This window comes from Euphorbia lathyris, chromosome 9 (genome assembly GCF_963576675.1).
Source record: "Euphorbia lathyris chromosome 9, ddEupLath1.1, whole genome shotgun sequence".
Lineage (NCBI taxonomy): Eukaryota > Viridiplantae > Streptophyta > Magnoliopsida > Malpighiales > Euphorbiaceae > Euphorbia > Euphorbia lathyris.
In genome coordinates, this window is record NC_088918.1 from 23,220,582 (window position 1) to 23,236,416 (window position 15,835).

The 15,835-nt window shown below is 36.1% G+C and overlaps 1 protein-coding gene across 4 annotated transcripts; it reads left to right on the forward strand.

Annotated features, from left to right (window-relative positions):
- The first annotated feature begins 1,251 nt into the window (after positions 1–1,251).
- LOC136205193 (T-complex protein 1 subunit alpha) lies at positions 1,252–11,478 on the forward strand. 4 transcript variants are annotated; one of them, XM_065995695.1, is made up of 20 exons: positions 1,252–1,450; positions 1,784–1,897; positions 2,107–2,178; positions 2,603–2,771; positions 2,884–2,948; positions 3,296–3,385; positions 3,477–3,563; positions 3,656–3,715; positions 3,870–3,920; positions 4,847–4,942; positions 5,447–5,512; positions 5,729–5,946; positions 6,213–6,309; positions 7,047–7,133; positions 7,566–7,700; positions 7,926–8,030; positions 9,884–10,012; positions 10,107–10,210; positions 10,425–10,515; positions 10,987–11,478. In XM_065995695.1, the coding sequence occupies exons 4-20, from the start codon at positions 2,699–2,701 to the stop codon at positions 11,068–11,070; spliced, it is 1,638 nt and encodes a 545-aa protein (XP_065851767.1). In that variant the 5' UTR covers positions 1,252–1,450; positions 1,784–1,897; positions 2,107–2,178; positions 2,603–2,698; the 3' UTR covers positions 11,071–11,478. The 4 variants fall into 4 exon arrangements, with proteins under 4 accessions (XP_065851767.1, XP_065851765.1, XP_065851768.1 ...); XM_065995693.1 differs by lacking the exon at positions 1,784–1,897; XM_065995696.1 differs by lacking the exons at positions 1,784–1,897; positions 2,107–2,178.
- Positions 11,479–15,835: the final 4,357 nt, after the last annotated feature.

Here is a 15,835-nt window from a genome sequence, read left to right on the forward strand (position 1 = left end):
AATTACTGACTAAATATGTTTGAGATTCTAAACCGAATCGAAAATCCAAAATCGGGTTGAATCGTTGACTATTTTATTAGGACCGAACTGAATAGTACCATTGACTTAATTAGATACAATTCTAGAATTTTTTAAATTCTAAAATTGTATCAAACCATACTCACCCCGAAATGCAAGTTAAAGGAGGGTATAGATAGGAAATGAATTTAATCGCAATAAATTTGCGGACCGAACACAAAAATACCTAATAAAGCATCTGATTAGAAGCCTTCATCATTAAATTTTAGAATAGATAAAAAAGCGCTAGGGTTTAAACTTTGGCCTGAAACGACATCGTTAGAGCATCCACAATGGTTGGTAACAACCATTGTAACTTAAGTGAGGTAAGTAACAAAGTGAAATAACATGCCACTAGAGAGGATTTATTTTTCAAAATTTCATGAGATTAAAAAAATATATTTAATTAACAATAGGTATTAAAACCGCAATTTTTCAGGATCAAAATCGTAATTGTGAAGGATCATATTGTAATTTGCTATGTCTTTGTAAAGCAAAAAGCTGAAGGCGGAATGGCGCCTAACGCGCCATATCTAGCATGTGTACTCCACGCGCCAGATCAGGCGCTTCAGCGCCATCCGTGGCCTTCAGCTTTTTAGTTTTTGGATGTTAGGGAGTTTGACCTGGGTTGTTACTTAAATCTGTAACACACTAGTTTTTGTAACAAGTATCCTAGTGGTTAGTAACAACCACGCCTAGGATCGTAACAACTAAAAACATCCCGTAACCTCTTCCTTGCCTCTGAGAAAAACCTAACCAGTTCTCTTTTGAACATGGTTTTAAAAATCGGACCGGACCGACCGGTTGAACTGGAAACCGGCCAGACATCCGGTCCGGTTATTGTATATAGGGGTCACTACCAGTGACCCCTGAGAACCGGGTAAAACCGGCGACCCGGTTTCACCCCGGTTTTTTATCAATTTTTTTTTAGCCTTGTAAACTAGACCTCGCCATGGGCCGATGAGCCCGTCCGCCCAGCCCAGGCCCATTTAGCCAGACCTGGACACATAAGATTAGTGTCAGGCCCAGCCCGGCCCAAGTCCGAATAAGCCCACCTAGAAAATGGACGGGCTTGGGCTATATGAATACCCGTCGGGCCCGGCCCGTTATCTATATATATTTATAAATTTAATTATTTAAATTAAATATCTCATATATATATAAACTTAATTATCTAAAACCCTACGCCTCCCTCCTTCATAAATTGTGAATCACAAACAGGATCACAAATCCCGCCTCTCATCTCCTCACACAAATCCCGCCCCTCCTCAACAACCGACCGCCGCCCCTCAACCGCCTCTCAACCGACCGGCATATCGCGCCCCTCCCCTCAACCGACCGGCATATCGCGCCCCTCCCCTCAACCGTCCTTCAACCGCCGCGCGAGAAATCGGTGAGTATTGCTTTCTATTTCGACCTGGACAGTAGTGTTAAAATGATGAGGCTAATATTTTAGATTCTGGTGTCACAGATCTGTATCCCTCTCCTTCTGATATCTGTCAAACATCTTCTTTGCTCCGCAGAAATTAAAATATTAATTAAGTTTGTGGGTTAGGAATAGAATAAATAAAAAAATGATGGATCCATGTAAAGAATAGTTTGTGAGTTGTGAATAAGTGTTAAAGTGATATGATAATTATAAATTGTTGAAAACGTAAGACAAGAGATTTTAATCTCTTGTTCTTCTACTTGTTCAGATTATTGATGACAAGTCTAGTATTATTAGGTAGGTTCAGGAGTAGTTTGCAGTGAGCTAAAAGTTTCAGTTGTAGCTTCCTTCAAATCTTGGCAGTAGACTTTCGCCAAGTTATATTATGGATATTACAGTGTAAACACATAGGTGAGCTGCTGATTTAATATTTGGGGTGTTATAATGTATAAAACATTTAGGATTTGGAGGACCAATTAATGTTTTATCCAACTTATTCTTATTTGGCAGACAAAAGAACAAAAATCGATTTCATTAATCATTTCTCTTCCTCTTCGTTTTCTTTTCTTCACCTGTTCGACGAACCCTAAGCGGCGATTTTGGGTTTCCATTTTCTTCAGTGTCTGCTTCCGTCGCCGCTGGCTGGCGATTTCTGGACCGACCACCACGGCGTCAGCCGCACTCCTTTCCTGGTTTTTTTTCTCTTCTTCCCTGATAATATATTTCATTATCTTTCCGGTTTTGTGATTGCTTGATTTTTTTTCCTGTTCATTAGTTAATAATTTGTTTCATTCTGTTAAATGCTTTGTTTTTTTGTTTGTGAAGCCTTAATATTTAGTTTGTTCAATAATTTGTTCTGTTAAATGCTTTGATTTTTTTTTTGAAGGATTGATATTAGAATTTATTTGATGGATTAATTTATTAGAATTTTATTTTATATATATAACATATATATATTATTTATGACGTCGTCCGGTTCAACCAGTCCGGGTCAACCGGTTGAACCCATTGACCCCTGACCCCTTTGTCCCACCTGTTTGATGTCCGGGTCGGTTTTTAAAACCAGGCTTTTGAACTTTCTAGAGGTTTTTCCTAATTCAGTAGTCGCAATTGCAGTTCATCATTTGGTCTGAACTCAAATAAAGTAGAAGCTCCCTTCTCCTTACTGAACTCATAGATCAGATCTAGGGTTTCATTCGCTGCATAGCTCAAATGGCGTTCTCTGGTCAGACTCCTGACATTCTCGGTGACCGGCAAACTGGCCAAGATGTTCGCACCCAAAACGGTTCTCTCTCTTTTTACTACTAAATCATTCTCTTGCTTGCTCTATCTACCTGTTAGTTTTGTGCTCTGAGTTTCTTGACTTAAGTAACTGTTTCGTGTTAATGATGTATTAGTGGTTGCTTGTCAAGCTGTGGCCAACATTGTCAAATCTTCACTTGGTCCCGTCGGGCTCGACAAGGTATCATTTCTTCTCCTTTTTTTAAAGACAGTGCTTACTGACTCTAAGATTTCCCCAGCTTTAAAATCAGTATTTTGATTTTTGTTCTTCAGGCCTTGTGTCTTCACAAGGGATAAATGAAGCATGTAATTTATATTTGTTTGCCTTTCATAAACATCAACTGATAATTGCCTGCTAAGTTGTTTGGTTTCACATTGTTTGTATGATTCCACATTTTCCGCTAGAAAATTTTGGGATTCACATTGATCAGCATATTACCTTGTCAAAATTGTATGGACTCTTGTATTAACACATTTATTTAGGAGGTTGATTAATATAGTCTTCGATTTGCTGGTTACTTGTTGCAGATGCTAGTAGATGATATTGGTGATGTAACAATTACCAATGATGGTGCCACAATTTTGAAGATGTTGGAAGTAGAACACCCAGCTGCCAAGGTGGATATATTTTTCACTGCCCTTGAAGTATTTACTGGTTTATGCTTTTATTTGCTTGTGCTCATTGACATTTTTCCTTCGAGGTATTTAGGTGCTTGTAGAGTTGGCAGAGCTTCAAGACCGAGAAGTTGGAGATGGAACAACTTCTGTTGTTATTGTCGCTGCAGAGTTTCTCAAGGTAATTACAGGTTATGCTGTTTTTGGTGTTAGGACTACTTTGAGAGTTTCTGAAGGGAGTAGTAATTACTAACTGAATCAATTATTTTGCAGAGAGCAAATGATCTGGTGAGGAATAAGATTCACCCAACATCAATAATGAGTGGATATAGAGTGAGTTTGATTCTTTCATTCTTTATTCCCCCATGTGTTAAATAATCCTGTAGGTTGCAAGTATATACGAGCATTAAAGAAAGAGTAGGATGTCTTATCACTGTTTTTTTTCCTAATTGATTTAGCTCATGAAATTGCTTTTGTTTGTTGTCAGCTTGCTATGAGAGAAGCTTGTAAATATGTTGAAGAAAAATTGGCTGTGAAGGTAAGGCTTCATTGAGTTTATTACCTATGTACTTCTGATAATTAGATACACAGGTTACTATTAGAAGCTATTGCTGTGGTACTTAAAAAAAATCACAGTTCTGATGTCTGTCAATATTATATGATGAGTTTTAGTAGTTCAAAAGCATAGTTGTTAAATCGACTCGTGACTTGAAATCCTCATTTTGCAAAACGGGACTTGTGAATCGAATTGTAAGATTTGGATCAAATTCAAAATATTAACCATGCTTAACTTTAAATATTAGTCTAAAAATGCAATTTTAATGTCAAAATAGAAATTATATCAAGTTATCAACCAAGTACTTAGATTGAAATTCAAATCTAATGGAATCCGAATAAAACTAATTGACAAAGCATTCTTCATCATCAAGAGAATCGTCATCATCTTCTTCTTCCATAACCACACTTTCCAATTCCTTTTCTCCACTATTATCCAATGTTAAATCTTCAATCTCCTCATCTTCAAGAGTATGGCCCTTCTCCTTGTCCTTTCTACCATACTTCAAATTTCTTGGTCCTACTCAATACGCATCATAGAACAATAATTAATACACTTTTGTTTCCTATTGGTTCCAAATTCCTATAGAGTCTCCTAGTTTTCTTAAATTCCTTTTTAATTTGGCCAGATTTGATTTTGACTCCATTTAAAATAAAATAAAATTCTCTGTATGTTAACATGAATAGCCAGCATCGTTGGCCGATTCACCACCGATTCGGGGCGACTTGTACTATTCTAAGAACAGTGTTCAAAAGTGGAAGTCGGTACATATTTGAAACATAAAAGCTTGTGTACGCTGTTGGTAATTATCGCATGCTTCATAGTTTAATTTATTGGTACTACAGCAATACATTACCTAGTTTGTTGTAAATATAATATTATTAATTTGTGTATTTAATTTGTCATAGGTGGAAAAGCTTGGAAAAGACTCTTTGGTTAACTGTGCCAAGACCAGCATGTCCTCGAAGTTGATAGCGGATGACAGTGATTTTTTCGCAAATCTAGTATGCTTTGTTTCACTAACTAATTAGAATATTATTTTAGTCAATGGATTTATCTGCTGATTGTTACAAATGCTTGCTCATTATTTTGAAATAACAATGCCATTTCACATATTTTTGTTCTTTCTGAAATTAGTTGACTTGATCAGTTTTGGGCTTTCAAATCCTTGGTATAACTATTGACTAAAGGTTTGAAAAAATATTAAATTCTTTTTTGACCTAGGGCAACTTTTTTTTTCCTTATAATATCTATACTATAATGGTTGTATTAATTTATTAAACTGCCCTGCCAACAACATATTTTTCCACCGTGCTATTGATGTTTTGTTTCTTGATGAAAATAAACAAAAATAATTGTTGTGAATTTCTTTGTTGAACAAGTTCATTTGCTCATGAATGATTATATGTCGTTTTTAGGTCTTTATAGTTCGAATCTGGTCTTTTGTCGAGGCTTATAAGTTATAAATATAGAAACTCTGTTTTTTTACCATTAATATACTTCCATAGGTTGTGGATGCTGTACAAGCAGTGAAGATGACCAACCAACGAGGAGAAGTGAGATATCCAATCAAAGTTAGTGGTTCTTTTGGTTCTGTTTTTCTTAGTTCCTCCTTTGCTAACAGATTTTCTTGCAATCTTGATGTTGCTTATTATTTTTGAAGCCATCTTTTCATAACTGTTTACAAACTCAGTAGAAATGTGTTGTAAGAGTAATTTATCTAATTGGTATGGCCCCTTGGTGTTGCATTATGATAATTCTAATGCCAGGTTTCCTGTTTAATCTTTCAGAGTATCAATATTTTGAAAGCTCATGGAAAAAGTGCAAAAGATAGCTATCTGTTGAATGGTTATGCTCTGAATACTGGTCGTGCTGCTCAAGGAATGCCTACAAGAGTCGCACCTGCAAAAATTGCCTGTCTTGATTTTAATCTTCAGAGGACAAAGATGCAACTCGGTGTACAAGTTCTAGTCACTGATCCCAGGGAGCTCGAGAAAATTCGTGAAAGGTGACTGACTATATTAAGCTCCACACACTTTTATGAGAACCGGGCCACCTCTGCCATTTGTGATATTTGGTTCCTTCAGTTAATAAATTTGCTGCAGCAATGATAGTGGAATTTTTATATAGTCAATAATGCTATAGCCATATTTCTCATTTGTTTCCACTCCCCAGGCATCCTTGTGTTTGGTTGCTGTTGTCATATAAACGTGAACCGTCATATGCTGTGCTTTTGGTTCGGCTCTGATTATTTTGATGCATTTGCCTTCACAGAGAAGCTGATATGACTAAAGAACGTATTGAGAAACTCTTGAAAGCTGGAGCAAATGTTGTTTTAACTACAAAAGGAATCGATGACATGGCTCTTAAGGTAAGCCTCTCGCTTATATATGTTTCTGGCTGTTTCCAATATTCTATTTCCTTTTTTCGGAAGTATCTCTGCATGATCATTTGGTTGAGTTCAGTCTCTGTTAATTTGCTGTGGTGGCTTAAACAATGATGGTTTTAAGCTTTTGAAATGACCACTTACTATGTAATACTATATTTAATGTGGTGTAAAAATGTCAAAATGCTAGACTTTTTTTCTTCTATTTTTCTTCCATTTTTTCCCTTAGCATATGGAACAAGATTGGTTGCTTCAGTGATAGGTGAACTGAACAGAAGCTATTGGTGTTTCTTGAATTCAAGACTTCTTAAATGCGGGAGTCCTGAATATCTGGGAATGCTCCTCTTCTCTTCTCTTCTCCTCTCATTTTGTTTTATGTTCTATTTAATTGAAGTAGTAAGATGCGCTACTATCGGGATGATATATTGAATTTTTTTCTTTAATACAAAATTGAAAACCTAAATTTTAAGCGTATTCACGTGTCAATATATTTTACTGAAACTGCGAATCTTCTTGAACTATGCTCAATTTTTTTGAGATAGAATTTTCTATTTTGAGTCTTTCTTAATCCTTGATTATGTGAGGTGAGGTTTGGGTGCACTTAATAGATTAGTTGTACTTATTATAGCTCTGGCAGATGAGCTGCTCAGGTTTTCTCTGCTTCAAGCATATTGATCACATTTTTTTTATATTGGTTTGCTTGATATTGTTATTATTAACAGTATTTTGTGGAGGCTGGGGCTATTGCTGTCAGACGTGTTCCGAAAGAAGATATGCGCCGTGTTGCTAAGGCCACTGGTGCAACCATGGTAGTACTTCTATCCTTAATTATTATTGGATTTAGCAATGTATTATTCTATATTGACATTGCATTTCGAAGAGTGACTAGCGACCTTGTTCAACATGCTGTTTAAATTCAAACTGAAAACTCTTAGATTTCTTGCCCTCATTGTGTAAGCAAAGTAGTTTTGCAATTTCCTTGTCAATTCATTAATCTTGAATTGAAACTTGCAGAGCAAACAAAATGTGACCCCGCTTACATTTCATGAAACTCTGTTCTTAACATTCCCCTTCCTGAATTTTGGAAACAAATTGATATTCTTTTTTCCCCCTTTGCTGTGCCTTTTTTTGTTTTAATTGGCTCTGCGCCAATTTTGTTGCATGCTGAATTTTGTCATATGCTTTCCGCTGATCTACTGTCAATGTTATCTAGTTAATTCTATGCTCTTATGTGTATGTAGGTTTCAACTTTTGCTGACATGGAAGGTGAAGAAACTTTTGATTCCTCATTTCTAGGATCTGCTGATGAAGTTGTCGAAGAGCGCATTGCTGATGATGAAGTGATTATGATAAAAGGGACAAAATGTACTAGTGCGGTGTGTGATTATTCGCTTTGTGTTTCATGCATTTTAATAATGCTGATATTAATATGCACATGGATAGACTACTAGACTAGTATAATGTATTATTGTACTTATTTGAAAATTGGATAAAGTCGAGATGAAGAGTAATATAATTGGTTCATCAAATTTTTGGTTGTGCAATGTGTATGGCATTTGTGGCCACCTTACTTGTTGGCTGATTAGTTATCATATTCTTAGGTTTCCTTAATTCTTAGAGGTGCAAATGACTATATGCTGGACGAGATGGACAGATCTCTGCATGATGCTTTGTGCATTGTTAAAAGGACCCTTGAATCTAATACGGTAAGTTTCCTACTGCTGATTTACTTTTGCATCATTGTCGTTGACAAAATTAATTCCTACCTTTAAAATTGAAAGTGATTTGCAGCCACAGTTGGGGCTATATGCCATAGTTTTATATAAATATAATGTAGGAGGGTATTGAAAATGACCAGGACTGTAAGAGTGTTGTGCCTTGGCATGTTTGCTTTGATGTTGAAATCCGAAAATGTTGAATATCATTTGGTTTAAATGTTTTCACTAGCATACTTGCACACAGTAAACTTCATGATGCTGATTACATTCTTTCCAGTATTATGTTCACAAATTCCTACCTTTTAAAATTGAAATGGATTTGCAGCCATAGTTATTAAGGCGCATGGCGCACACAATGGTGCGCGCCATAGCGAGACAAGGCGCACTTACAAAAACAAAAATCATAAAACTATAAAACTAACATAAAAATGGAAAGAATACTAAATCATGACAATATTCTTAAGCATAAATAAATTTTAAAATGCAAATAAACCCCATGTTAGAAAGCTAAAGTTGATATTAAATCCTAAGTTGTACTCCTGACCAAAACTCTCCAAATTCATCACTCCTGTTGAATTCGAATTCCCCTTGTCTGCTTTGTTTCTATTTGAATTCGTTTTGTGTTTTGTTCTACTAAACTTCTTCCTCTTATAATAAGACTCTGTTGCTTCCTCTTCTAACTGTCTCTTCCTCTTCTAATTAATTCAAACGTATAATCTCTCTTCCTTTTTAATACTTATTTTCTTTTTCTCATTTGGGACCCTTCAGGACACTTGTTCCAGATAGGTAACTGTCAAAAAACCCATAAAACTGCCCCTATGTAACCAAGGCGCGCCTTTGATGCGCCTTTGGCAACTGCCCCTTGGCGCACCAGGCGTGCGCCACGCCATGGGGGTGTCATAGCGCTAACGCCTGCGCCATGCGCCACGCCATGGGGGTGTCATGGCGCTAACGCCTGCGCCATGCGCCAAAGGCACTCCTTTGATAGCTGTGTTTGCAGCCATGGTTGGGGCTATATACCATAGTTTTATATAATATGATGTTGGAAGGTATTGAAACTGACCAGAACTGTAAGAGTAATGTGCCTTTCCAGGTTTTGTTTGATGTTGAAAACTTGAAATCCTTAAATAATAAATTTAACTAGGTTTAAATATTTGTTGATGTTATCTATATATACATATATGTGTTTGTGTGTGTCTGTGTGTGTCAACTCAGCTACCAAACTTTGCGTATGAAGGTGGTGTAGAGTGGATGAATTGGGTACGTCATCATTGGCAACAAAATATATTCAATATCATGTAAAGGCTTTTTACAAGGTCAAATGTCTGTCATGTGCTTTCATTGACTAGAAAAGAAGGAAGTGATCTTTCAAATTTAAATTACTCTGTGATATGGAAGGCATAATCTCATCCTTCCTTACTTTTTAGAAGTGAATTGCATCCGGAGGGGGAGAGAAAGAGGGAGAACCATGTTAATTGTCAATCATTTGAATTTTTTTTGCTGCAAGACTTGTCAGACTTGTCATTTGCCTTGATGGGTTTCCATTTGTTGTGGGGAATTGTTTTGGTCACTGCTGCATGCAAGTTGAAATGCATACAGAAACCGGGTTAAGAGTTTTGACAGGAGAAGTAATGATTCCCGAACCAGGCCGAGTGCAGTTTTGGCAGTGTTTTTGTGCAGAATGTTATTTGCTCTTGGGTATCACTTTTTTGTTTGTGGGATGAAAACAGAATTTAGAAATGCTATTATTTTGATCATGTGAAGACTTAGTGTGCATCTATTTTATGTGAAGATCAATGGTCAGAGTTCGTACATTAGTCATATGTCTATCTTTATTACAGGTGGTAGCAGGTGGAGGGGCAGTTGAAGCTGCTCTATCTGTTTATCTGGAGTATCTTGCTACAACATTAGGGTCGCGAGAGCAATTGGCGATTGCAGAGTTTGCTGAATCCCTACTAATTATTCCAAAGGTTTAGTATGAACATTCATGTACAACTATTGTCATGTTGTTTTCCACTATTAAGTTTTGATTTAGTCAATGACATTGACATGTATCTGGTGTAGATATTGGCTGTTAATGCGGCTAAGGATGCCACTGAGTTAGTTTCAAAATTACGGGCTTATCACCACACTGCACAAACAAAAGCTGATAAAAAGCATTTATCAAGGTATTATGGTTTATGCTCGGAACTTTTCTCGACTTCTAAATTCATTTGTTTGAAAGAATCTGTTGGAAAAGAAGCACATGCTACAATCGCTTGAAATCATTTGTGGAAAACGAAAAATAGCTGAAAGAAGGATAATATCAGTTTTAATTCTTTGGCTCATCCTTCCGCTTGGTGTCTTACGTTATTAAATTTTACTTCCACTTAAATGCTGTAGCATGGGACTTGACCTCTCAAAGGGCACCATCCGTAACAACCTAGAAGCTGGAGTAATTGAACCTGCAATGAGCAAAGTGAAGATACTTCAGGTAACGACCTTGGAAAATTATAATAATCCAGTTAATTTTGCTATTTGTATGTCAAGCAGTCTCAACATGTCTGCCTATGTTACATGGAAACGGATACGGAAACTGACCCCGGTACATATATATTAAAAAAATATCATACGAGTGACATAATAGAGGGAGAAAAGAGAACTTTTCATTTTGAAAGCTTATAGAAGATGACCTAGAAAAAATTAGGGATTTGTTGAACATGTGATTAGCATTAATCAACTTCTGAAAATATATTACATCCTAAGAAACGAGTTTCCAAATTCGAAGAAACTATTTTCCATTTTTTGTAAATTACATAAACGTGACTCAAAACATTCTTACAAGTTTCCAAGAGTTTCCGTTTCTGAAATGAATACGGAAATGTGAAGCACCTTGAAACCACGAGTTTTTTGTGCAACATATTATGCAGTCTCAAAATGATGACTAACAATACTTGTTTTGCAGTTTGCAACAGAAGCAGCCATAACAATTCTTCGAATCGATGACATGATCAGGCTTGTCAAGGATGAAAGCCAAAACGACGAGTAGGATCTATTTGATCGAAAATGATGGAACCTTTCTTTTTGTGCTTTCCATCCTTCTATGGCGCGAAGGAGCCGTGAATCTTTTATCACTGGAGTTGAAGAGTCTGGTTCTCCGTCTGTGTGTACGCATTCTATAGCCACCTTTATGGGAGAGATCCGAAATCAACTTTGTTTAAGCTTGTGCCTATTATTGAGGTTCAAAGGTAAATTTATAACTCTGTAAGGCAAACCTCCAAGTAAATCTAACTAAGCAGGTAGCAAGTAGGCTGCTGCCATTTTTGCATCTTTGATTTGCTGCTTTTTCATTTTTCATGGTTTAGTGGAGTTGTGTGCTTAATTAGGCTAACACATTTTTATTTTTATTTTGGCTTAATGTTTTGATTAAATGCTTAACTTAGTGCTTTTTCATTTCTCCATTTTGTAGCTAGTTTTTAGTTTTTGTCGTTTTACCTTAAACATTAGATATATTGTAGAGCTCAACATGGATCGTTGGATTTTGGTGATTCTTAAATCGGACTTAAGATTTAGAATTGAATTGAATCATTGACTTTTTTTTTTTTTTGGAGCGAATTGAATTGTACCATTGCTTTTCATTAGGTACAAATTACAATTATGTATGGACTTTAGGCCAGAGCACGGATCTTAGAAATCCTTGAACGAGATCGGATAGAGGAAAAAAGTTTCAAAATTGGATTCAACGTTTAACTTTACTTAATATTTGTATGTGTCTTGCTTCAGCTATTAAAAAAATGGAAGCATGTGGTATCACCAAATTGCATAGAGGTTCATCATGTGCGTAACGTCGGCAATTGTTGTACGGATCACTTGATACTTTTTAGTTTTTCCCATGGCAGTAGGAGCATATTCTTGCAACTAAAATGATACTCTAAGCTAAATACTGCTATATTCTCTGAAAGGGCTTCAGATTAATATTTTTGTTTTTTAAACGTATATTATCGGATTGATTCAAGTCTGGAAAAATGTTTACACAGCTTTTGTTACACAACTACCTGGATATGTTGGTAGTGCAAATTTTATTTTATATGGTAATAAATCCAATAGAAGACTCATAATGATCAAATAACCGTTGATATATGCTTATTAAATTTAAGTTTTATGATGTTTCAAATCTCTATTTTTTGATTTTAATAAACTTGGATTTAACGGTGAATGACTAAACTACATTGTCATTAAGGTCTATGTGATCATTCATCACGTAAGGTGTGTGATTTCATATGGATCTATCGTCTTGGATGTATTGGAATTAAATCCTCACACCCTCCTTTCTAATTCTACTACTATGATATGACAATTCTAATTGCTACTTCTACATCATTTTCTAGCAAAGATGTACTTGTAAAAATCAAAATGTATAAGCACAACCATAATGCACTTGTTCGTGAAAAAAACATTAACGAGGTAGAGACATAGATAATATCTATATTTGTCCGTATTGTTTTTGGAGAATGCAAATTTATTTCTAATGTACAATATTATCCATAATGAGGTCAATTTTATTCTTAACAAAAAGTTTAAATAGTGTTTACTGATATTTTTTTTTTGAAAAAAATGCATGTAATTTCATTAGATGAAAAAAGAAGTACAACAAGCAAAATGTAAGGAATAAAACCTTATATGTTTACAGGCTAAAGCAAATACAATATCTACGAATGGATGGAAATGACTGCAATGAGCAAAAAGAACCCATAAAAGGCATAAAAAACACAAAACAATAATATATTTCTCGTAAATCCAAATCTGTAGAAAGACATCTGCAATCCAAAGTTCATCCCATTCTGAACATTTAGATCTGAATCTTTTTTTTTTTTTGTTGCAACCACGTAGATTTACTGATCTGCGGATAAGATAAACCATTTCCGCTCTTGCAAATTCGAAAAAAGCATAAATGAGAGCAAATACAATGAGACGGATAAAGAGTTTCAATGAAATATATGAACACAAACTAAAAAAACAATAAAAATAAATACAGAAACCTCACTCGGTATGAGAAGGAAGAAGAAAGATCCTTCGTCCTCCTCAAAGTAGATCAACCAAATAGAAAGATTGACAACAAAAAAAATGGAAGAAAAAGGAAGCAGAGCAGAATTGGCAGTTTTTTTCTTCGTTTACTGATATTTGAGTTGTTATTTCACAAGCACATTAGACGTTTTATATATAAATTATGTTCAAATTTATTTTAATAGGTAGAGATAGAATTAGTTTTATTTAACAATAATGTTACAAGTAAAATTATATCATTTTACATGTAAGTATAAATTTTTATTCTTTTTAGAAAAACGATAGAATAAACTTTTTTTTTTTATTAAGAACGATAGAATAAATTTAAACCTTATCCCAAAATGCAAATGTGTTTCATCAAGAGAATCATGAGCTTGGGGGGGGGGGGGGGGGGGGGGAGGAGGGGTGTGTATCGGTTCGGTTTTAATTTTAAGTGTATTTCGGTATTCGGTTCGGTTTGACAGAAAATGTAAAAAAACCGAATCGTACCGAATTACACATATTTTACATTTATATATATATACACACATATATTTGATTATACAAGTTTAATTTTTTTTTATTATTGTCGAAATAATAACCCAATATGGATATATTTAAATTTTTATTGTTGTTGAGGTAAATTTAATGAGAAAATTTAGTGATTTTTATTTGTTATTTTTAACTTAATTCGGTTTGTTCGGTTTAAACCGAACTGAACCGCATATTTCGGTTCGGTTTTACCTATTATTCGGTTCGGTGTCGGTGTGAATTATTTTGATCATTTCGGTATTCGGTTTTTTCGGTTCAATTCAGTTCGGTTTTGTACCGATGCACACCCCTACATAGAGATTCATTTTGAAAGTTCATTTTAAGCAACGGCAAGCTTTTGTAGCTATACATGTTAGTTTAGTTTACTCGTTGATTAGCTTAACAAATGTGTTTAGTAACAACGACTTACGTAGCCAAAATGTTTAATTTACCGCAACGACATGAATATGTTGATATAAATATGCCGATCTTTATAGCCACTATAAAGCTTCGTTGCTGTAAAAGATGATATTTCAGGAATACAATACATAAGTATAAGAGTATTGAAACTCTACCTAGCTAGTAATATAGACAAATTGAGACTCTAACTAGATAGGAATCTATTTACAGGATAATAGGAATATTATCTCTAACACCCCCCTCAAGCCGATGGCGGGCACGAACAAAGAGTCGAGAGTGAAGCATCGTGAAGCGAGCAGGAGCTAGCGGCTTGGTGAGTACGTCTGCCACTTGATCATCGGTTGGAATGAATCGGACGCTGAGAAATCCATTTTGTACTTGTTCACGAACAAAATGATAATCAAGCTCTATGTGCTTCGTACGAGCATGGAATACTGGATTTGAAGTAAGATAGATTGCCCCAACATTGTCACACCATAATTGAACCGGGATGGGTAGAGGGAAGCCCATATCCGAGATAAGCGATTTGAACCATAGGAGCTCTGCCGTGCCATTTTCCACTGCTTTGTATTCACTCTTGGTGGAGGATCTAGCTATTGTTGGTTGTTTGCGAGTCTGCCATGATACAATGCTGGATCCAAGGTAGACACAAAAAGCACCCGTAGATCTTCTATCATCAGGACACCCTCCCCAATCGCTATCTGAGTAACAATGAATGTGATTTAGTGGTTTGATAGACATGACTATCCCAAAATCAGACGTGCCTTGAATGTAGCGCAAGACCCTCTTGACTCCTTTCCAATGTTCATCAGTTGGACAGTGCAGGAACTGGCATAGTTTGTTAACTGCAAATGCAATGTCAGGATGAGTGAATGTTAAATATTGAAGTGCTCCTACAATGCTTCGGCACTCATTTCCAGAGGATAAACTAGTGCCAATCTCTTTGGAAAGTGTTGGTGTAATCTCTTTGGAAAGTGTTGGTGTGGTGGCCATGGGAGTCAATGTAGGTTTGGAGTCAATCATCTTTACTCTGTCGAGGATGTCAGCCACATACTTGGCCTGACACAGGCGAATGCCATCTTTCTCATATCTTATCTCGATTCCCAAAAAGTATTCTGCCTTGCCAAGGTCACAAATGGGAAACTCATGTTCAATGGCTGCAATTGTGTTAGTGATGTGTGCAGGATGGTTACCTATTATGAGGATGTCATCAACAAAGCACAAAATTTAGGTCTTTTCAGTTTCGGTGCGTCCGATGAAAAGAGAGTTGTCAGCCTGTGACATCTTGTACCCAAGTGAAAGGAGGAATGTTCGAAGCCGTGTGAACCATTCTCGCGGAGCTTGCTTTAACCCATAGAGACTCTTTTTGAGAAGACATACATGATCCGGTCTATCACTGTCCCGGAACCCCTGTGGTTGTTCCATATAGATTTTCTCGGATAAGTTTCCATGGAGAAACGCATTAGAGACGTCAAGTTGATTGATGAACCAGTTTTTTGCTGCTGCAATGGCAAAGACAGATCGAATGGTCGTAGCTTTGATCACATGACTAAATGTCTCTTTGTAGTCAATCCCAGTTTTCTGAGTAAATCCCCATGCTACTAGACAAACTATGTATCCATCAATGGTTCCATCTGACTTCTTCTTTGTGCGAAAGAGCCACGTAGAGGTGATGACATGTTGATCATATGGTCTTGGAACAAGTTGCCAGGTGCCATTCTCAAGAAGAGCTTGAATCTCGTCAGACATTGTCGTGCGCCATTCGAGTTGTTTGTTGGCCTTGCTGAAACATATGGGGTCCACTGTGCCATTTGGATGTG

Coding starts and splice junctions, on each gene's coding strand:
- LOC136205193 (XM_065995695.1), top strand. CDS start 2,699: ATGGCGTTCTCTGGTCAGACTCCTGACATTCTCGGTGACCGGCAAACT. Junction 3,716..3,869: donor CAATAATGAGTGGATATAGA/GTGAGTTTGATT, acceptor GTTTGTTGTCAG/CTTGCTATGAGAGAAGCTTG. Junction 10,211..10,424: donor GATAAAAAGCATTTATCAAG/GTATTATGGTTT, acceptor TAAATGCTGTAG/CATGGGACTTGACCTCTCAA.